The 22,674-nt window shown below is 44.6% G+C and overlaps 1 protein-coding gene across 1 annotated transcript in view; it reads right to left on the bottom strand.

Annotated features, from left to right (window-relative positions):
* MRPL58 (mitochondrial ribosomal protein L58) overlaps positions 1-22,674 on the bottom strand; it is a 106,877-nt gene that overhangs the window by 71,926 nt on the left and 12,277 nt on the right. Inside the window, exon 2 of the mRNA XM_068262003.1 lies at positions 13,811-13,844. Coding sequence (XP_068118104.1) covers positions 13,811-13,844 — 34 coding nt within the window. The remainder of the gene's footprint in view (positions 1-13,810; positions 13,845-22,674) is intronic.

Here is a 22,674-nt window from a genome sequence, read left to right as displayed (position 1 = left end):
ACAGCATAAGGTCTAGGTTACACAGATGTGCTTGGTGTAACCTAGACCTTATGCTGTTATATACTCCGCCTTTTTATAGCCTGGTGAAGCAGGATCACGCCTGTGAAACGCGTTGCAACATTTTATTCGGAGTAGGTCAATACATTTGTTCTTGAATCTTACAGTATGTGTCTGCTTCAACGAGGCAAGTCCACCACTGCCTCCTTAGCCTTTTTAAATGTTATTCTTTTTCCGCCTCTGTTCCCTGTATACTGTATAGCAAAACGTGTTTCTGCAATACTTTTCTGTGAGAAATACTTGATTTTCTGGAAAAATTTCTGGGGTGCCAACAATTTCAGCCATGACTGCATGATAGGGAACACGGTGGTGGTAAAGTGTGTATGATGGAGGAGACAGGACAGATGAGAGGTGTACACAATGCAGGAAAAACAAAAATGAAGAGTAAACACTGTGGGGATGGGTAATAGAGAAGTGTGGTGCATAGGACAGTTATGACAGAGCACTACACTTTTCAATTACATATTTCATCTGTATGAGAGCTAAGACCGTTCTTCGCTAAAATAAACTGCAAACCTCCTAGAATGTCCATGATTCTCCCAAGCTACACCTTGTGCTTCCCTTTTCCAAGAAATCACATATCCCTAAAGCTGCTGTATGAAGCACCAATGTTCATAAAGACACACAGCGGCTATAGGAAAGAGTAACGTCCATATCCACAGCAGATGTAGAATTTGAGCACACCATAAGCTAGAAGAGGAGGGTTGTTTAGTAAGAACAGACAAGCTAATGGGAAGGAAGGTTTGACGCCTTCATGCATCATAACCTTATACAGTAAAATTTAAATTACAGAATGGCAACGTCCTCTCATTCACACAACGTTAACTTTTACAGACCTGGGAGCTTCCAGGCACCCAGCTGGAAAGTCATACACAGAGTTACCGTATTTTTTGGACCATTAGACGTATATTAGAGTACAAATATAGGGAGTCCCTGACTTACGATTGCCTGGCGATACAAACCGCTGACCCACTGCAATGTCAGGGACTCCCTGCACTGCCCCTATGTAAAATTAGTAGTGGCAGCCGCGTGCATCTCTCACCTGATCCTGGGAACCTGCGACATTCAGCTGCTTCTCTCTCAATACTTCCCCCTAGTGCCGGCACTTCCTGGTCACATCATTACATACACATTACATACAGTACTAGGAGGAAGAAGTAAGAGAGAGAAGCAGCTGATCACTGCGGACTCCCAGGATCAGGTGAGAGATACACGTGGCTACCGCCACTAATTACATTTACACAGGGGCAGTGAAGGACAACAGCAGGGGACATGGAGAAGGCCACCAAGGTGGGACAAGAGGAGGACACAATAATTGGGGGGAGAACATCTACAAGATGGCCCTGGACCATGGATGCACCAGGTTTAGTATATATTTTTTTTATTTAACTGGTTTTTGCCCTCTAAACTTAGGTGCGTCATAGTCTGGGGTGTCTTATAATCCAAAAAATATGGTAATCAACTTCTGGTACTATTGTCCCAAGCTGAACTGAGGGCATTTAACACCTGTTTACCACAGCCATACAGATTCACTTACCATAACAGTTGCTTGGCAGTCCTGCTTATGTCTTTGGCTGCAGTAGTGGCTAAATCATACACCTGAAACAAACATGCAGCTAATTTAGTCTGACTTCAGTCAGAGCACCTGATCTGCATGCTTGTTTAGGAGCTGTGGCTAAAAGTATTAGGAGACACAGGAACAGAAGGAGAGTCAGGCAACTGGTATTATTTTAAAAGGAAAAATCCATATCCTCAGATTAGGTTCCCTTTAAATTGACAAAATCCCATATAAGTTCCCCTGTGTACTGTATACATCTATTCTCCCCTGTAATCACCCACTGATCACCTGTCATTCACCCCCTGTCACTGCCACCCATCAGATCAGACCCTAACCTGCCCCTTGCAGGCATCTGATCACCCGTTTACACCCTCAGATCACCTCCCAAGTGCATTGTTTACTTCTGTTCTCCCCTCTAATCACCCACTGATCACCCATCACCCCGTCACTGCTACCCATCAGATCAGAGCCTAATCTGCCCCTTGTGGGCACCCAATTACCCACCCACAACCTCAGATCGCCCTCAGACCCCCCCCTGATCACCTCGCCAGTGCATTGCTTGCATCTATTCTCCCCTCTAATCACACCCTGATCACCTATCAATCACCCCGTCACCACCTTTCACTGCTACCCATCAGATCAGACCCTAAGCCGCCCCTTGCGGGCACCCAAACACCCGCCCACACCCTCAGATCCCCCCTGATCACCTCCCCAGTGCATTATTTACATCTGTTATTCCCTCTAATCACCCATCAATCACCCCCTGTCACTGCTACCCATCATACCCATCAGATCAGACCCTCATCTGCCCCTTGTGGGCACCCAATCACCCGCCCACACCCTCAGACCCCCCCCCCCAATCACCTCCCCAATGCATTGATTGCATCTATTCTCCCCTCTAATCACACCCTGAGACACCCATCAATCACCTCCTGTCAACACCTGCCACCCCCTAGCACACCTACCTATCAGATCAGGCCCTAATTTGCCCCGTGTGGGCTCCTGATCACTCCTCCAAACCCTCAGAGCCCCCTCAGACCCCTTCCGATCACCTCCCCCCAGTGCATTAATTGCATCTATTCTCCCCTCTAATCACCCCCTGAGACACCCATCAATCACCTCCTGTCACCCCCTAGCACTTCTATCCATCAGATCAAGCCCTAATCTGCCCCCTGCGGGCTTCTGATCACCCGGCCAAACCCTCACCCGCCCCACCGCAGTGACAGGATTTGTTTTTTCTGATAACTGCTGGTCTCGACGACTTAATTGAGGCTGAGACCAACCGTTATGCCACACAATACGCAACCGCCAATCCAAAAAACTACCATGCCCAGTCTTTTCGGTGGAAACCTCTCCAAGTTTCCGAACTTCGAAAAGAATGTATTGCGGTCTTATTGGTCTACGCACCCAATACATCACATGCCCATGTTCTCTGCTGCCATGTCCAGGTCACCATTTGAGAACATCCTGCGCTTCCTGCACTTCAGTTCCAATACAACCTGTCATCTAAGAGGCCACCCTGCTTATGATCGGTTCCACAAAATTCGGCCCCTCATAGACCACCTGTCATCAAAATTTGCAGATGCTTATACCCCCTGAACAGTCATTTTGAGGCATTTAGTTTCCAGACTACTCCTCATGGTTTTGGGCCCCTAACCCCACAAGTGACCCCATTTTAGAAAGAAGACACCCAAAGGTATTCCATTAGGTGTATGATGAGTTCATAGAAGATTTTATTTTTTGTCACAAGTTAGCGGAAATTGATTTTTATTGTTTTTTTTTCACAAAGTGTCATTTTCCACTAACTTGTGACAAAAAAAGAAAATCTTCTATGAACTCACCATACACCTAACGGAATACCTTGGGGTGTTCTTTCTAAAATGGGGTCACTTGTGGGGCTCCTATACTGCCCTGGAATTTTAGGGGTCCTAAACCGTGAGGAGTAGTATAGAAACCAAATGCCTCAAAATGACCTGTGAAATCCTAAAGGTACTCATAGGACGTTGGGCCCCTTAGCGCACCTAGGCTGCCAAAAAGTGTCACACATGTGGTATCGCCGTACTCAGGAGAAGTAGTATAATGTGTTTTGGGGTGTATTTTTACACATACCCATGCTGGGTGGGAGAAATATCTGTGTAAATCGACAATTGTGTGTAAAAAAAAAAAAAAAAAAAAAAAAAAAAATCTCATTTACAGAGATATTATTTCTCCCACCCAGCATGGTTATGTGTAAAAAATACACCCCAAATACACATTATACTATTTCTCCTGAGTACGACGATACCACGTGTGACACTTTTTTGCAGCCTAGGTGCACTAAGGGGCCCAAAGTCCTATGAGCACCTTTAGGCTTTACAGGGTTGCTTACAATTTAGCACCCCCCAAAATGCCAGGACAGTAAACACAACCCACAAATGACCCCATTTTGGAAAGTAGACACCCTAAAGTATTCAGAGAGGGGCATGGTGAGTCCGTGGCAGATTTCATTTTTTTTGTCACAAGTTAACAGAAATGGAAACTTTTTTTTGATTTTTTTTTGCCACAAAGTGTCATTTTCCGCTAACTTGTGACAAAAAATTAAATCTATGAACTCACCATGCATCTTAGTGAATACTTTGGGATGTGTTCTTTCCAAAATGGGGTCATTTGGGGGGTATTTATACTATCCTGGAATTCTAGCACCTCATGAATCAAGGCAGGTGCTCAGAAAAGTCAGAGATGCTTCAAAATGGGAAAATTCACTTTTTGCACCATAGTTTGTAAACACTATGGCCTCAATTCACTAAGCTTAACTCCTGTCTTTAATAACTCTTTTGAGCTGTTTTACAGTTATCACCATGGTGATATAATTGTGATAACTGTAAAACAGCTCAGAAGAGTAATTAAAGACAGGAGTTAAGCTTAGTGAATTGAGGCCTATAACTTTTACCCAAACCAATAAATGTACACTTATTGAATTTTTTTTTCATCAAAGACATGTAGTACAATTGGACAAAAATGTATATAGAAATTTTACTTCATTTGAAAAATGTCAGCACAGAAAGTTAAAAAAAAAAAAATAATCATTTTTTTGATGAAATTCACGTCTTTGATGAATAGAATAAAAACTAAAAATCACAGCAGCAATCAAATAGCACCAAAAGAAAGCTGTATTAGTGACAAGAAAAGGAGGTAAAATTCATTTAGATAGAAGGTTGTATGACCGAGCAATAAACCGTTAAAGCTTCAGTGGTCTGAATGGAAAAAAAGTGTCTGGTCCTTAAGTGGTTTTATGACTGAAGTCCTTAAGTGGTTGAAAACCATATTTTATACGTGTCAACTAGTAATGCCTTATTGAATGCAAATATGCAATCCACTAATTGCTAGCACAATATGGGAAAGTGGTGCCCTGATGTATATAAAACCTTTTAAAAATAGATAAAATGGAAAAAAAAAACTAGGTGCTTACCTCTGCAACGAGAACTTTGTAAACACAAAGGATATTTATTAAAGTGGACCCAAATTAAAAATACAAGATTTCAGAAATAAAATCTATTTTCTAAATTATAATAATAAATAGCAGCCTTTTTCAGCTGCATGATGACAAATATAAAATATTTTACATTTATTGGAGGAACCCCTCCCTTTCTTTCATATTGCCAGGACAGAATCCGGCAAACTGGTGGAGTAGGTGGTGTCCAGCAAAGGAGGAATTGCTAATGGCTGCCACCTGTATAACCCTAGTTATGAAAAGAGAAGGGTGAAAAGTATGCACTGAAATGCTCATAGGCTTAAAGGAGTGTTTTTTTTTTTTATCTTTTTATGTGTCAGAGTGGTGCAACTAAATATTTTGAATTAAAAAAAATGTTTGGTTTGGGTCCACTTTAAGCACAGGCAACGCGTTTCACGGGTCTGAGCCCACTTCCTCAGGCCAATAAAAACACCGAATAGAACAAAGCCGTCCAGCATAGGGAGCCTCCCTTTCCTCTATTGTGCTTAATATACTACCCAACACAGTTTTTTGGAGGGGTCGAGACAGACCTCCAGTGGTCTTGACTCCGCTACTCGTCTGTCTGTTCTTTTAAGGAGAGCGACCGCATCCAAGTCCAGCTGGGCCACCCAGAGTGGAGTCGGGTTCATTGTCTCCACCTGCTTCTTGTGGTTGGTTGCCCCTCTTGCAACCCACCTTTGTGAGTAGAAAATCCAATTTACCTTTCATATTAAATCCTGTGCTCATACATATTGCACTACTGGGGTCCCGCTTTTGCTTCCTGCGTTGATTTTTAGGGTGTCAAGACCACCCCACTACTCTACACTAATTGCTAGGATTTATATGCACAGAGCAATAGTTTCTCTGCCCGATTTTGTCCTTTCTGAAAGGGGGATGGAGTTCTCCCTACAACAAAAAAAAAGGGCATCAGCTCTTAAGTCAGCCCCTCCCATCAGGATGTGGTCTTTAAGAGTCTGGAACACTCAGACTTCTGGGTCCTTTGTTCATTATCTCTAGTTGGTTTCCATCTATAGGCAGGCCAGCAGGACTCTGGTCAAATCGCAAATTACATGGATTATTCAGCACTTTTTATTGCTTGCTCAACTCCAACCACGGTATTTTGAACTTTCAGACATTCTACCTCATGTTCTCATCTCAATCATCCAACCAATCTGTTCAACTGGCAAATATATGTATTTCTTCCTTTTAGGAATAGTTAGCCAAGGTCTCTTCCCCTCATTTCAATCTGGAGAGTGGTGGCAGCAAAATTACCTTGATTTCCAGGGCAAAATCTATAACTTAAAAGATTGCAGTTGTATAGGGTGAAAAAAGACACCCTGGAGAAAAAAAAACACAGAGACAACGGGAGCCCCAATAGCGTAATAAGTAATGGAAAAAAAAAAACTGGGAGAGAGAATAAGTCTGGCACTATAGTTTAACCTCCCTAGCGTTCTGGACGAGCTAGGCTCGTCCAGAGACGCCGGAGGTCACTGCTCAGGCCCCGCTGGGCCGATTTGAATAATTTTTTTTTTAAAAACACGCAGCAAGCACTTTGCTTGCTGCGTGTCTTACCCGATCGCCGCCGCTATACAGGGCCCCCCCCAGTCGAGACCCGGTGCGCTGCCTGGCCAATCAGTGCCAGGCAGTGCTGAGGGGTCGATCGGGTCTCCATGTGACGTCACGACGGTCGTCGCCATGGTGACGGGGAAGCCCTCAAGGAAATCCCGTTCAGAACGGGATTTCCGGACGGGTCATTGAACCGGCGGCGATCGGAGGGCAGCAAGGGACGCCGCAGGGAGGGGGGGGGGGGAATCATGCAGCTAGTGCTAGGCTAGCTACATGAAAAATAAAAAAAAAAATCATGTGCAAAAAACATTCACAACACAATCAGAACGCCAGGCAGGTTAATGGCAGCAATATTGAAGCAATGTTCATACAGAATGGTGCGGTGGAGTGACAAAACACAGTAAAAACTGACATTCATGAAACTTGAGTGTTCAAGACATGAGATGGTCACAAAGTGCTGGAGTGCTGTACCTGGGTGTAGGGAGGTGGCAGGTGTGGGCGCCAATTGGTGCACGGTCCTTACGACCGTTTCGCAGGGCTATACGCCACACTTCTTCTGAGTTGTGGAGTGCACAAGTGTCTAGAACGAGAGCGGGGTTAAATGCTCGTCAAAACGCGCACTTCCGGTCCGCTGGTAAAGGCTCGCCCACTCCAAATGATTGGCCCGGGAACCTGCAGCAAAGAGAGGGGAGGAAGCGGACATCGCTGTCAGAAGAGGTCACGGGCGAACGCCAGTGCTGACGGTGCAGCCACGTGACCTCAGTTCGCATATCTGCCCACCGCAAAGTAGTAGACAAAGTAAATGCCGTATACTCGGCAATATTGATGGGTTACCATGGCGAAGTGGGTAAGCCCTGCCCCTGGAATAAACCAGGAGCTAGAGAAACCTGCAGAGCCATAGAAAAACAAACCTAATGGGACACAGAAGACAAGCGGCTGAAAAAGATAACAGCCGCTGACAGCAAGTCCAATAATGCGTGGAGGCATTCTCTCACGCAAAGGCTGGTCAGCCAAAACTGTGTATAATTTGTTTATATAGTGCAGGCTGCTGGGGGTTAGCAAAGGAGAGAGTCCGGTGTGAATCAAGTGTACCTGTGATTGCGTGTGAGTGAAGAAAGAGTGACGGTGAAGGAAAAGAAAAAAAAAAAAAAAAGGGAAAGAAGTGATTGGTACACCAAGGAAGAAAAAAGTGAACAAGAGAGTGCGGAATGTCCAGAACAGCCACCACTGCAAAAAGAGAGAGATGGCTCATACCTTCGTAGAACCGATAATCCGCATGTCACAGAGTCCCTCCCTTATGGCCAATTCTTACGGTTGCGTAGGAACAACACTGAACTACAGGATGTTTTGAAACAGGCAGAAGACCTCAAACAACGGCTTCTGATTCCGGGCTATAAAGAAAGTAATTTAGACCAGGCCATTAGAAAAGCCATCAATAGGGATAGGTCTGAGCTAGTAAATAGAAGGGAACGCAACAAATCCACCAAAGGGTCAGGAGTATTCTCTTTTGAATTCTCCCCCATGGCCAAACAAATCAAATGGGCCTTTAGTAAAAACTGGTCACTTCTACTTGAAGATCCAGTGTTAAAAAATAGCTTACCACCTCAACCCTTGATAGCTTTCAAAAGAGCGCCAACTATTGACGACATTTTGGTACACAGCGACTTTCGCACAGCGCACTTGGCAGAGCGAGTTTGCATCCACAGGCAATCACCAATGTGGCTTTTGTAAGCCTGTCACCTTATAAAAACCGGCAGATCTTTTCAGCTTGGCCCAGTTTCGTGCAACACAACATTTTTTGCGACTTGCAGAACTAAGTTTTTCGTGTATGCACTGTGGTATCCATGCCAACGGTTTTACATTGGCAAAACCACGAGAATGGTAAAAGAACGTATTTTGAAGCACATGCGTTTGCTGCCCAAGGGCAAAGGCTGCCCAAGGATAGTTGAACACATGTCTGTGGTTCACCAGAATAATCCCGACCTCTTTTCCTTTGCATGCATTGATATCTTTAACACCCCTCGAAGAGGGGGCGACAGGAAAAAACTCCTGCTCAGACAAGAGGCACATTGGATTTTGCGCACTAATGCTATGGGTGCTCTGGGTCTTAATGACTATGTGGACCTTGCCTGTTTTCTGGACCCTTAGTTGTGTGCATCCTGGTTCTTCCCCTATTTGACCACCCTTTGTTGCCCTTTTTGATTCCTACCGTAGCAAAAAACTTTTTGAACCGGTTCTGTATCCTAAAACGCACTACTGGGTCACCTTTGTAATAGGACACCCAGTTTGTTTTGTTTTATTCTTCTCTTTTATGGGTGATCCCTTCCCTTGGGAAAAACATTTTTATACTGTGTAATGTAATAAAGTTTAGTATTTAAGGTTCCTCCCTCTTGCAGGGATTATTGGTTCTGCAAAGGTATGGGACATCTCTCTCTTTTTTTTCTTCCTTGGTGTACCAATCACTTCTTTCCCCTTTTTTTCCTTCACTGTCACTCTTTCTTCACTCACACGCAATCACAGGTACACTTAATTCACACCCAACTCTCTCCTTTGCTAACCCCCAGCAGCCTGCACTATATAAACAAATAATACACATAGTTTTGGCTAACCAGCCTTTGCGTGAGAAAATGCCTCCACGCATTATTGGACTTGCTGTTAGCGACTTATCTTTTTCAGCCGCTTGTCCTCTGTGTCCCATTAGGTTTGTTTTTCTATGGCTCTGCAGGTTTCCCTAGCTCCTGGCTTATTCCAGGGGTGGGGCTTACCCAGTTCGCCATGGTAACCCATCAACTTTGCCGAGTATACGGCATTTACTTTGGCTGCTGCTTTGCGGTGGGCGGATATGCGACCTGACGTCGCGTGGCTGCAACGTCAGTACTGGCGTGCGCCCGCGACCTCTCCTGAAAGCGATGTCCGCTTTCGCCCCTCTTTGCTGCAGGCTCCCAGGCCAATCACTTGGAGTGGGCGGGCCTTTACCAGCGGACCGGAAGTGCACGTTTTGACGCGCATTTAACCCCGCTCTCGTTCTAGACAATTGTGCACTCCTCACCTCAGAAGAAGCTTGGCATATAGCCCTGCGAAACGGTCGTAAGGACCGTGCACCAATTGGCGCCCACACCTGCCACCTCCTTACACCCAGGTACAGCACTCCAGCACTTTGTGACCATCTTATGTCTTGAACACTCAAGTTTCATGGATGTCAGTTTTTACTGTATGTTTTGTCACTCCACTGCACCATGCTGTATGATACATTGCTTCAACATTGCTGCCATTAAACTATAGTGCCAGACTTCTCCTCTCTCCCAGTTTTTTTGCATGAACTTTGCTTTTCAAGTCTTGAGCACATAGTTTAGCTGGGTGTATATTCATTATTGCCTGCCTAATTCAGCGTCACCCGAGTGCCTGCCAACTCTCCAAACATACTGTAATTAGTAATGGCAAGGAATGTTAAAATTGTGGTCGAGAGTGGTACTCTCAAACCGAGGTTGCAGATGGGCAACCAACCACTGGAGGCAGGAGCAGATCAACGACCCCGAACCCCACTTGGGTGTCCAGATACACTGGACGCTGGTCGCACTGTTGGCAAAGAACCCCAAATTGGTTGTGAGGGGGGATGAGTCGCCCAAATATTGATAAAACTGTGTTAAAGCGGATCCGAGATGTAAGTAACTATAACAAATAACTTGTCTATATAGCTTATCAAAAGTTCAGATAGTTTACACAGCAAATCTAGTTGCAAACAGCTTTAAAAGTTTGATTATTTATTGCTGTGATACAATGAGGGCAGCCATGTTCTGTTTGTCACAGGCTGAGGGCTGGAGACGATCACGCTAAATCCAGCGCAGGAGACTTGGGCACAGCAGCGCAAGAGACTTGGGCACAGCCGGCGCCACCATAGGTCGTAATAGGAACTACGGCTATAGCAGACACAGGGAGTAACTTCAGTGCCGTCAGAAGACGGAGCTGCAGTTGCTTTTAAAACAATAATTTGGCTTCCAGCATGTGCTGGAAGCCAAATTATTTCATTCTCCCACTATCCATGGCGGCCTGGAGGGCGAATAGTAATTAACACGGCCCGGACTTGTGCGGCAGCCGGATAAGCCATATACTGGCTGTGTCCTGCGCCCAAGTCTCCGGCGCCGTTCTCGTACGCGCTGGAGATGCTATCATCTTGCCTGTGTGTAAATTCAGTCCCCTCTCCTCCTCCCTCCGCCTCTGAAATCAATGGATAGTAACCTCCTCCTCCTACTGCCCAGACTGAGCTCCCATAAGCCCCTGCTACCTGGGACCAGGTGCCAAGGCTCCCTGAAAAGCTGTGGGCAAGGCTTGTTTAGTTTATTGGGAATTAGAGTATTAAAACAAAAAAAAGTATTTGGCTTGAGGAATGCCCTATATATGAAAGGAACACAATTATGCAATGAGTAAAAGTTTATCTCGGATCAACATTAACAGCTAAAATAGAAAAAAGGTTGAGGTGGCTTAAGTCAATAACAAATATGTACATGGAATAAACAAATTTTATTAAGCACTGGGCTAGTCTAGTACTTAATAAAATTTGTTTATTGTATGTGTTATGGCCAGAACCCGAAGTCTGGCCACTTTGGGTTCTGGTCAATCAAAACTAGAAGTGGCAGTCTCACTGCGGCCAGTACCCGAAATAAAAAGGATTTCAGGCAGCTTGGTTATTCTTTTATGGCTCTGGCTCTTCCCCTTGCCCGTCTCCTACACACAATGCACACAGCTCAATTATTCTTTTACCTGGCTGTCTGGGTTCTGCACGGAAAAGCTCATTGCCTCCTGTAGCCTCCCTGGCGTTCTATTTCCCCAGGATTTCCGTGCAAAAAGTGGTTCAATTAATTTCCAATAATTTTCAACCTTTTTTTTGCAATCATTTTTTTTTAATATTGAATTCAATACAGGTTATTGTATTGAATTCAACTAAAAAAAGGGTTTACTGCGAGATGTTGATGACGCTGTGTGACCCTGGTGTCATCAACGCCGATCGCCGGGGGAGAGGTCATCGCTGAGGGAGAAGCAAAATCCGCACAGGGACATGGAAGAAGGCACTGGGGAAGCTATCAGAGGTACGCGACGAAGGATCAGCACGCCAATGGTGAGTAGAATACCCAGATGTGTAGCCAGGTGTATAGGGAGCCACATGTAGCCAGATGTCAGGGTAGCCAGGTGTGCAGCCAGGTATAGTGTGCCAGGTGTAGTGTAGCCAGTTATGGGGTGCCAGGTGTAGCCAGTTATGGGGTGCCAGGTGTAGTGTAGCCAGTAATGGGGTGCCAAACTACCCCCCCCCCCCCCAACACCTTCCCCCGGGCTGTGGGTGGCCGGTGGGGACGCCCCTTCTGGGCAGGGGGGGGGGGGGTGTCCCTGTTCTTTGCAGGCTGTGGGTGGCCTTTCATTCCCCCCCTCCCATTCCACCCCACCTTCCCCCTGAACCCCTTCCCTCGGTGTGAATCCTGTTCTACTCACCCAGGCTGTCTCCAGTGGCGGCGGCAGAATCCCTTCTTCCTCCATCCCAGAAGTCTCATGCTCTGTGTAATTACCGCTACGAGGCTTGGTGACGTCACCGAGCCTCGTAGCAGTAACGTCACAGGCCGGGACTTCGGCGTTAGAGGAAGAAGGGATTCTGCCGCCGCCGGAGACAGCCTGGGTTAGTAGAACAGGACTCACACAGAGGGAAGGGGTTCAGGGAGAAGGGGGGGCTTGCACGGGGGATGGGAGGGGGGGAATGAAAGACCACCCACAGCCCGCAAAGGACGGGGACACCCCCCCCCCGCCCAGAAGGGGGGTCCCCGTCGGCCACTACCAGCCAGCATAGAACAGGGACACCCCCCCCCCCCCCCTTCCTGCACAGAGGGGATCCCCGCCGGCCACAACCAGCCCGCATAGGGAATCCCCCTGCACAGAATAGACACTCGTCAGCACACATAGGGGGAATCCCTGCACGCAGCACATTCTCTGCCCCGCCAGCCGCACAGGGATTCCCCAGGGTGGCTGGATGCTTGTTCTGTATGCTGTGGGTAGCACAGATCGCTATCCACAGCGTGCAGTCAGGATTCCAGCCATCCTGGGGAATCCTTCTGATGAGGGAAAATTGCAGCGGGCGGTGCAGAGAAACAGGAAATCTCCCTGGCGGGATTGACGAGCTGAGCTCGTCCAAAACACTTTCAGCAAGTTTTTGCTGGACGAGCTGAGCTCGCCAAGAACGCTAGGGAGGTTAATTCATTGGATCCTCACTACGTGGTGCCCCGGGACAGCTACTACAGCTCCGCCCCGGGACAGCTACTACAGCTCCACTACTCTCTCCACAACTAAGGACTGAAGAAGAGCAGCAGCCCAGCTCAACCACCCTTCGCCCGCCAGCCCGAGGACACACGCAGTGGAGTCAGAGTCGTTCGTTGCAGAAGAAAAGCAGAGCGGGAACGCTGCAGACATTGCTTCTGCCAGCACCCACTCTGCAACGAATGGCTCTGTGTGCATTGCGTGTAGGAGACGGGCAAGGGGACGAGCCAGAGCCTTAAAAAAATAACCGAGCTGCCTGGAATAATTTCATTTCGGGTACTGGCCGCAGTGAGACTGCCACTTCTAGTTTTGACTGGTCATAACCTGAAGTGGCCACACTTCGGGTTCTGACCATAACATATAAGAGTTTGCACTCATTGAGGTAAGCCACCTCCACCTTTTTCTACTTTAGCTGTTTTTAACACAGTTTTATCAATATTTGGGCGCTACTTCTCTCCTTGAACTTAACCAATTGTGCATACAATCGAGATTGCATCAATGGACACACCAAACAATCTTGTGCTCATAGTGTATTCACCTCCAGTGGATGAGACCTGTATGGCAACTGTGGCATAGTAAGACGAGATAGGCAGGTGTTTGTCACTACAGGAAGTTCACATATCAAAGAGATGTATGCACAGAGCGAGCATTGTTGACCCACCATGACAGTACGTTTTTTTTTTTTTAAATACCGGTACTAGGTTCACATTACAGCGAGAGGAATTCCAGCCACTAAATACCTCCAGTAGTCTCCCAAATGCAAGAAAGCAATCTAAGCATCATCATACTGGCTGCTAGTTCCCAAACTGTTTTTTACAGTGAACTTTTCCTTCAATTCTTTATGAACCCTAGGCTAAGCTACTTACCAATAGGAATTTCTCTGTAGCACTGAGCATTCTTCTGAAAATACATGAAATATATAACTTTAGAGATTGGCATGGCAGGTATACATTATGGCTGTAATACATAAAGCTTTATGAAACAGAGACTGAATTGGCAAAAACAGAACAAACAATCAGTTCACCCACTGACAAGGAAGGCCAATGAAATGCAAATTTTATGCAAATATCTACAGCTTGACAATAGACCAGTCAAGTGCTGCAGTCGATGCATTTGAGCAATTTCTCTGAATTTGCTGTAAGCAAACAAGTTGAGGATGGATGTGTCATCTGTTCATAATAACCTTCAACACTATTTGCATTTCTGTGCATGTTTGTAAGGCCATGCATGTTTGTTTTTTTTTACAAATAATTGTATTGTTTTTTTTAATAAAAACATACAAATATAACAAAAACATTGGTATCACACCCCCCCCCCCTCCTCTCTCACGGTTCCTCTCTACCAGTCAATTATCAACAGTATATACCAATGTAATTAATTATTGCTTACATCATAGTCAACACCTTGCTCTTTAAGGTATTCGATCCACGGGGTCCAAATGCTATCAAATTTAAGAGGACATTTGAATGTACGTTAATTTGTAGAATGGGAGGGCCGTGTTTACCACTCTTACCCAATCCGCTATTGTTGGAGCAGCCTGCCTCAGCCATTGCAGTATAATAGTTTTCCTGGTGAAGTAGCACAGCAAATCCCATAGTATCAGCAGTCTCCTGTTGGGGGCAATATCTCCCGCTATTCCCAGTAGGTGGGTCTTAGGGCTAGTGACTATGGGACTCTCAAATATTTTTTGAAGTATTGATTTGATTCCAGTAACTTTGTAAATGGGGGCACATCCAAACAATATGGATGAAGTTTGCAGAAGCTTGTCCACATCTGGGGCAGCAATCAGATCTACCTGGATACATATATGCCAATCTTATGGGGGTATAAAAGTCTGTAGATAAATTTCAGTTGAATGAGCCTATCTTTAATACTGATGAGATATGATCCAGTGTCCTCTAGCAGATCTCTCCACTCAAACTCTTCGAGGTCAGGTACATCTGCACACCAATCCTGGAAGGTCTTATCTACTCTGGGAGATACGATGTCTATTATGGCCCATACTCATGGGCTACTTTTGTAGACTGTCGCTAGCACACGGGAGCGTGTGCGCGACAGTTCGGCGACAGCTCGTCGCCAGGTCCCTCCGCATACACATGCGGAAGAAGGATTAGTGAGGCGACGGAAGCTGTCGCCGACGTACCTCCCCCCCGCCGGAAGCGCCGTGGAATCTCTATTAATTGCTGTCACTAGTCCGCATACACACGCGGACTAGCAACAGTTGCGGCGCCAATTGCCTGGTGACAGCAGCGACGAGCGACGGTTCGGGGTGCGCGCCTCATACTCACGGGCGACCTGTCGCCGCAACACGCGCGTGCCACATGGTTGCAGCGACAATTGTAGCCCATGAGTATGGGCCATTAGGGTTGAGTATAAAGCAATAAAAGTGGTTGTCCTTAACATTGACCCAAGGTATCTGAATTAGCACATCTGCACCCCACTCATGAGCACACTCAACTGGTGGGTAATGAAAATCATACATTTCAAACAAATGGTCAATAATTAATTCACAGGATCTGGAATTTTTAGGGCTAATCGGGTGCAGGAGCTGATAAAAAAAAAAAAAAAACACCCGTAGAGAGAAAAAGCAACAGAAGTTGGCACATGCAATCCATAAAAAAAATAAAAAAAGCTTTATTTATCCGGCCACATATCAAAGATTAAAAAGCAGTCATAGATAGATAGGTTCTTAACGTTTTTACTTTATTTTCAACTGGGCCTACTCTCAGGTTCTTGCCTTGATGCACTAAATGGCATACTGAACAGTGTCCACATTTATGGTTTCCTGTAGGTTGCATTGAATTCAACCAATTGATATTTTTCTGGGATTTGAACTCACTATTAGTGATCATATCACCTACAGAACGGGCTCTCTTAAACGTAATCAGGGGTGGTTTCTTATTTATCTCTCCTACAATGGGGTCTTTCCTACTTTTGGTGGGTATGTTAGGGGTGGGGGAGGGAATTGTGCAGTCAACCCTTGTCTTATAAACTTAGCGAAATGTCTTTTTATGTGTGTGCTCACAGTCGGATCTATTGACCCAGGTTAACATGTCTATTAAAATCACTACCTGGAACGTTAAGGGCCTGAGATCACCGGGGAAACGCTCTATAGTGCTACGCCACCTAAGAAAAAAAAATTCCATACAGAGATAGCTTTACTACAAGAGACCCACCTGGCTGGAAATCAATTTCAGTTTATGCGCAAATCGTGGGTCGGACAGGTGTTTGGCTCACCAGCACAGGGTAGAAAAATCAGGGTTTTTGACCTTAATACATAAAATTTTTTAGGGGGAGGTAATGGAAAGCAGCGGCGATTCAGAGAGGAGATGGGTACGGATCAGATTGCGATTACACTGTGATGCTTTTGATGTTATGAGTGTATATGCCCCCACTAATGAAGATAGATCTTTTTTTTTCAACTTTAATGTCCCAAACACTCGAGTCCCCAGTCAAAACTTATCCAAGGGGGAGACTTTAAAGGGACTCCGAGCAGTGCAGAAACTATGGAAAGATGCATACCATTTTGAAGCTCTCTTTCTCCTCTTTCCAACGACACATAAGCCGCCGTCCTACGCGTTTTAGTTTGTTATTTTCACGATCAAAATTGCAGCCGCCACGATTTCGATCGCGTAAATATCGAAAAGTAAAAGGCGTAGGGCGGCGGTTTATGTGTCATTGGAAAGAGGATAAATAGAGCTTCAAAATGGTATGCATCTTTCCATAGTTGCTTGTATTACACAGGACGACTTTTTCCCAAAGTCAGCAGCTGAATGGAGCTGCCGACTTTGGGGAAAAGTCGTCCTGTGTAATACAAGCAACTATGGAAATATGCATACCATTTTGAAGCTCTATTTATCCTCTTTCCAATGACACATAAACCGCCGCCCTACGCCTTTTACTTTTCGATATTTACGCGATCGAAATCGCAGTGGCCGCGATTTCGATCGCGAAAATAACAAAAAATAAAAGGCGTAGGGTGGAGGTTTATGTATTGTTGGAAAGAGGAGAAAGAGAGCTTCAAAATGGTATGCATCTTTCCATAGTTTATGCACTGCTCGGAGTCCCTTTAATGCGCTTATGCACCCTAGAGAGGATAGATCAGGATCTTCTGCAATTAGCCCAACTACATTATCAAAATCGCTTTTAATGTCTGACTATGTATCAGAATCTAGACTATGCGATAGCTGGAGAACCCTTCATCCTGATGACTCTCAATTTACCTTTTATTCGGCACCCCACGACACTTGGTCTAGACTGGACTACTTTTTGACCTCCCCTGGTTTGATGAACCAGATAGAATCAGTAGAAATATTAGACCTTTTGATCTCTGATCATGCCCCTCTCCAATTAGCCTTAATCCCTACCATGCCAAAAGGCACAGACATTCTTTGGAGATTTCCAACATATTTATATGAGGATGAAGGATTTGCAGCTTTATTAACGCAGTGGTGGTGGGAGTACAAGGAAACAAACGCTAACCATGCGCAAAATCTGTCTTTTCTGGGAGGCGGCCAAGGGGGGAGGATCTTAAGGGGGAGGATCATAAGCTATGTATCTGGGAAGAAAAAAACAAACTAACGCACAGTATCGAGTCAGTGGGGGAACTACGTCAAGCGCATAGGAAATTTCTCGAATCACCAACTAATGACAATAAATTGATTTGGCTTTAAGGCCAGAGGCCACATGGACAAATGTTTAAAAACTAGAGATAGATTCCTTAAATCATATCGCGACCTCTATTTTCACAAGTTTGGAAATAAAATGGGCACAATGCTTTCCCATTCATCTAGACCCCCTCACCTTAATTCAGTAATCGAGCCTCCGTACTGAATCAGGTGCAGTAACACATGACTCCAAATTGATAAATGAAACTCTCAAAAATGTTTACGCTTCTCTATATAAAAAAAATAATCCAATATAGCTGCTCAAGAAGCAGGAGACGACCATTTACACAAAGTTAAGCTGGCCAAATTATCAGAAGATGACCTATCCACTTTAAATGCGGAAATCACCCCAGCGGAGGTCGCTTATACTATCAAGTCCTTAGCAAATCATAAGGCGCCAGGTCCTGATGGACTTACACCACAATTCTACAAGCTCCTTAAGAAGGAAGTGGTCCCTGTACTGACAAAACTATTTAATCATATTCTTACCCAGGGCACATACCCCAATTCATCTAATTTAGTCTATATCAAACTTATTCTAAAGCCCGGAAAAGACCCTCTTCTACCAAGTTCATATCGTCCCATTTCTCTAATCAACCAGGACCTCAAAATATTATCTAAAATAATGGCTGATAGACTGGCTGAATTTATGCCCAAACTAGTAAGCCCAAACCAGGCGGGATTTATTCGCCAAAGGTCAGCAGTAGCCAATATTTGCAAGTTACTTATTGCACAAGACTATGCCAAAGTTTACCCAAACACCTGCAAAGACTACGCAGTATTACTGATTGACGCCGAAAAGGCATTTGATAATGTCCACTGGGACTGGTTGACTGGAGTATTAGACAAAATGAACATTACAGGACCTATACGAAACCTCTCAGCAATGCACATCAACCCTCAGGGTCAAGTCTAAACTCCAGGGTTTCTATCCACTTTAGAAAAGGGTACAAGACAGGGCTGCCCGCTATCTCCCCTCCTTTTCAACTTGGCGCTGGACCCACTGACTCAGATCCTGGATGCGCAGATAGAAGGGATAAAAGTAGGGGACACTAAACTATCACAGGCTATGTTCGCAGATGATACGCTATTCCTGAATAATTCAGATAGACAATTGGGTAAAATCTTCAAATTGTTGGAAGAGGTGGGCCAAGCTAGTGGTTTTAAAGCAAATGTGACTAAATGCGAATTAATGTTTCTCTCCAAAAAAGTCTTACCCCGGAATCAGGCAAGTTACCCTGTAAAAATATGTTCCAAGGTCCGCTATTTGGGAATACATTTTAACAAGGACCCAGACAAAATGTATGCAATAAACTATTCGCCATTAGTGTCAGACATTAAACGGCAACTCCTTACATGGAAAAAATTTACCATCAATATTATGGGCAGGGCCGCCTTAATAAAAGCAGTCTGCTTTGCAAGGCTACTATATCCACTTCAAACCATACCATTGCTCATGAATTATTCTGACATACATGATCTAAATAGAGCTTTTGCGCACCTCCTGTGGGGTGGTGGAAGGGCACACAAACTACAATTACCCAAGGAGTGGGGAGGACTAGGCATCCCGGATATCAAATGCTATAATTTAGCATGCATGATATGACATGCTAGAGACTGGATTAATGGTTCTGACACCTTTTCCAACTTTGCACTGGAAACGGCATATGCAGAGCCATGGATTTGTTACACGGTGGGTGCTCTTCACTTCCGCCTCATTTGAAGTGCAGCAAATTAATAAGAGACACCATTGTCGCTTGGAAAGAAACCTGAAAAAAATGTAAAGTCTGTTACCAAATACATGCCTTTCTGGGGTCACCCGGGATTTTCCGCAAGCTTATCACATAAAGGCTTTCTTGAGTGGGAGGAGAGGAATCTGGTTAGATTGGGACAGCTAATAAATCTTCGGGATGGCAAATTCTTATCCTTCAAAGAGTTGAGGGCAAAATTCTATCTCCCAGCCCACCACTTTCTACTTTATGGCCAATTAAAAGCTCATATCAAAGACAAATTGTGAAATACTTCATCACTTCTACAATTAAATGAGTTTGATAGTTTCCTGGCACCCCATATAACTAAGCTGTCCTTGTCCCAGCTCCACTCCTCTCTTCAAAAAATAAACTTGCTAGAAATCGCAAATTTAAATTTTAAATCACAGATAAAGGATTTTTCTGATCCTGATATAGGATCTACAATCCTATCAGGAGCAATGGTGGTTTGAAAATTAATATTAGGGGAAAATTGGCGGGAATCACATTTTAAATTCATACACAGGGCAAAATATGCCTTCAATATCAAGTACACTTTATATAAACCAGCTATGCAAAGTGAAATTAGATCCAAATCCAGTCCTACTCCTTTTTAATCATTATGAACCTGTCCAAGAGTCTAGCTCTAGTACATCCCAAGCAAGAAAAGCTCTTGGCCCACTGCCACATCTCATTATCACTGCAAGGAAAACTATTTTTAATAGGTGGATATACAGCGCTTCACCCACAGTATGGGATGTTAAAGAGGAACTTACTCACCTATTCAATTTGGACAGGTTGGACGCTTTGTTACACAAGGAGAAAAGAACTAAACATTTGTTCACAACTTGGAGACATTTCATCCTTGCTTCCTTTACTACAAAGGAGAAGAATAATCTTATGGAACATTTCAAATACACGGGCTGGTACTGTACGGCCCAATTACAGGGATCACTGGGCAGGCTGGAAGTCACATAGTAGGCCCTAGTTTTTGTTCTTGACCTGGTAAAACACATCTGAAATTACATTTGAGCACAGGAATGGAAATGTTGACAAGGTTTGACTGCAAGGGAAGGGGGGAGGGGGGGGGGGGGGGTGGAGGGGAGGGATTCCAATAGAGGTAGTCCGATTAGAAATAGCTTATTGCTAGTTAATATTACATGTATTCATGCCATGTTTACCTCTGATGACGAGTATTGTACGCCCGTGGTTCTGTATTACTTTGAAATACAAATAAAACATTGTTACAAAAAATAAATAAATAAAAAAAAAAATAAAAAAAAATATGAGTTTCAATTACCTGGAGCATCTACCAGCCCCCTGTAGCCATCCTGTGCCCTCGCAGTCACTCACCTCTCCTCCGGTCCCCTGCCGAAAGCTAGTTTCATTTTTGCCGCCACGCGAACCTGTGCATGCATCCCCACTGGTGCAGGAAGCTATCGCAGGCATTAACACCTACATTTTTACGCGTTGCAAGTGCAATGTGTACATTTTTACGCATTGCACCTGCAACATGTAGGGCTCCCAGCTGAAATAGGGCACCCAGCTGAAAACAAACTCTGAAATTGCACATCAGGACCTTCGGCCGATGGGCTTGTTTTGTCATCTGCCTCCACTCATGCAACTTTACTAAAATTATTCTGTTGGTGGCAGGGATAGCGTTTCCTGCTGGGTTCTCTATTTCTTACAAATTTGTGGCCCCAACTCATGACCAAATTGCAAGAAGCAGTTGTGGGTACCCTTAACTAAACTATCTCCGAACTTGCTACCTATGTAAACAGATAGGGGACTGTTGCTATATTATACAACTCATACTACAATAATCCTATAGTGTCCTTAAAACTGTACCTGTAGCGAAAAAAGTGCCTCAAATGGGTACTTATCCAGATGCTTCTCCTTGCTATTCTAGCGCTGGGACCCACCAAAGCCCATTGACAAAGACTTGTCAATGGGGCTTGGCTGCACTGCACAAGACGGCTCGAGCCTGTGCAGTAACATTGAGCCAAATGGGTTTGCCTTTTTACATCTAGCTGCGGCGGCGGGCTCCGTGCTACTGCGCAGGCATGAGCTATCCTGTGAAGTGCAGCTGTGCTCGTTTATGTACGGAAGCAAGGCTGTGAGCTACGGTGTTTCCAACACTGAAATGACAAGACGGGAGACAGGGGAAGCCTCTGAAGGATACTGTAAGTATGCAACTTGTCTTTTAACCATTTACAGCAGCGGATGCAGTATATCTACACCCCACAGGTAGTTATTGATTGCGTCATGGGCGTTGCGGTGATATACTGGAGTAATTATGATGTTGGGGTAATACAGATGCCATATTTTTTCATTTTCCTGTCTGCTTTGTACTTCAGATGTGTATGCCTGTTACAAGCAATTCTGTATGACAAAAGGAAGTGCTTTTGAGTTTCTGTATGCAGTTCCTCTGAGAGTGGGTCACTGCTAATTGGGTTGTCTGCATAGCTTTTGAACTCTTTGACATGTAGACACCCAATTATCCCAAAAGACAATCGGACTAATTGAATCTGCCAACTTCATAGGCTAAAAACACACCTGATTAGAACTACAAAAACATGGGTATTACATTATTAGAAAAGTATTAAAATATAACTTTTAATCAAGTTGCATTAAAACAGATCAAATTGCTGACCATATGATAATATGTGAATAAGTGGACTGGAGGAGACGGTTTGGGGTCAAAGGACCATCCTCCTAGTTCACACTAGTATTCATTAAAACCCTACACCAAACTCGACATGTTTCATTTCCTCAATTGGAAACTTCGTCAGGAGAGATACGTGCTCTAGTGATAGAGTGATAAAGTGCTCAACATAATAAATACATTGTATGAATCACATATTTACAAAAAAGTTAGCAAAAAAATGGCAGAGTGTCGGCCACTACCAGCAGCCTGCTGAGAAATGTACGTCCAGCCCTTCCTTTTATACTGTGCAGGAAGCCCTCAAAGGATGCTGGGTGGGGTCAAAAAAATCCCTCCCTCCACTAAGAAAACACATGCCATTGGATCCTGTAAATGTCTGTCAGAGCTTTAGGCCAATGCCATAGGTTGGCTATAAAAAGCCATACAGGGGAGGAAATAATTATTTGACCCCTCACTGATTTTGTAAGTTTGTCCAATGACAAAGAAATGAAAAGTCTCAGAACAGTATCATTTCAATGGTAGGTTTATTTTAACAGTGGCAGATAGCACATCAAAAGGAAAATCGAAAAAATAACCTTAAATAAAAGATAGCAACTGATTTGCATTTCATTGAGTGAAATAAGTTTTTGAACCCTCTAACAATAAAAGAG

Source organism: Hyperolius riggenbachi, chromosome 12, assembly GCF_040937935.1.
Source record: "Hyperolius riggenbachi isolate aHypRig1 chromosome 12, aHypRig1.pri, whole genome shotgun sequence".
NCBI classification, from domain to species: Eukaryota; Metazoa; Chordata; class Amphibia; order Anura; family Hyperoliidae; genus Hyperolius; species Hyperolius riggenbachi.
This window is presented reverse-complemented; position numbering and strand designations above follow the sequence as displayed.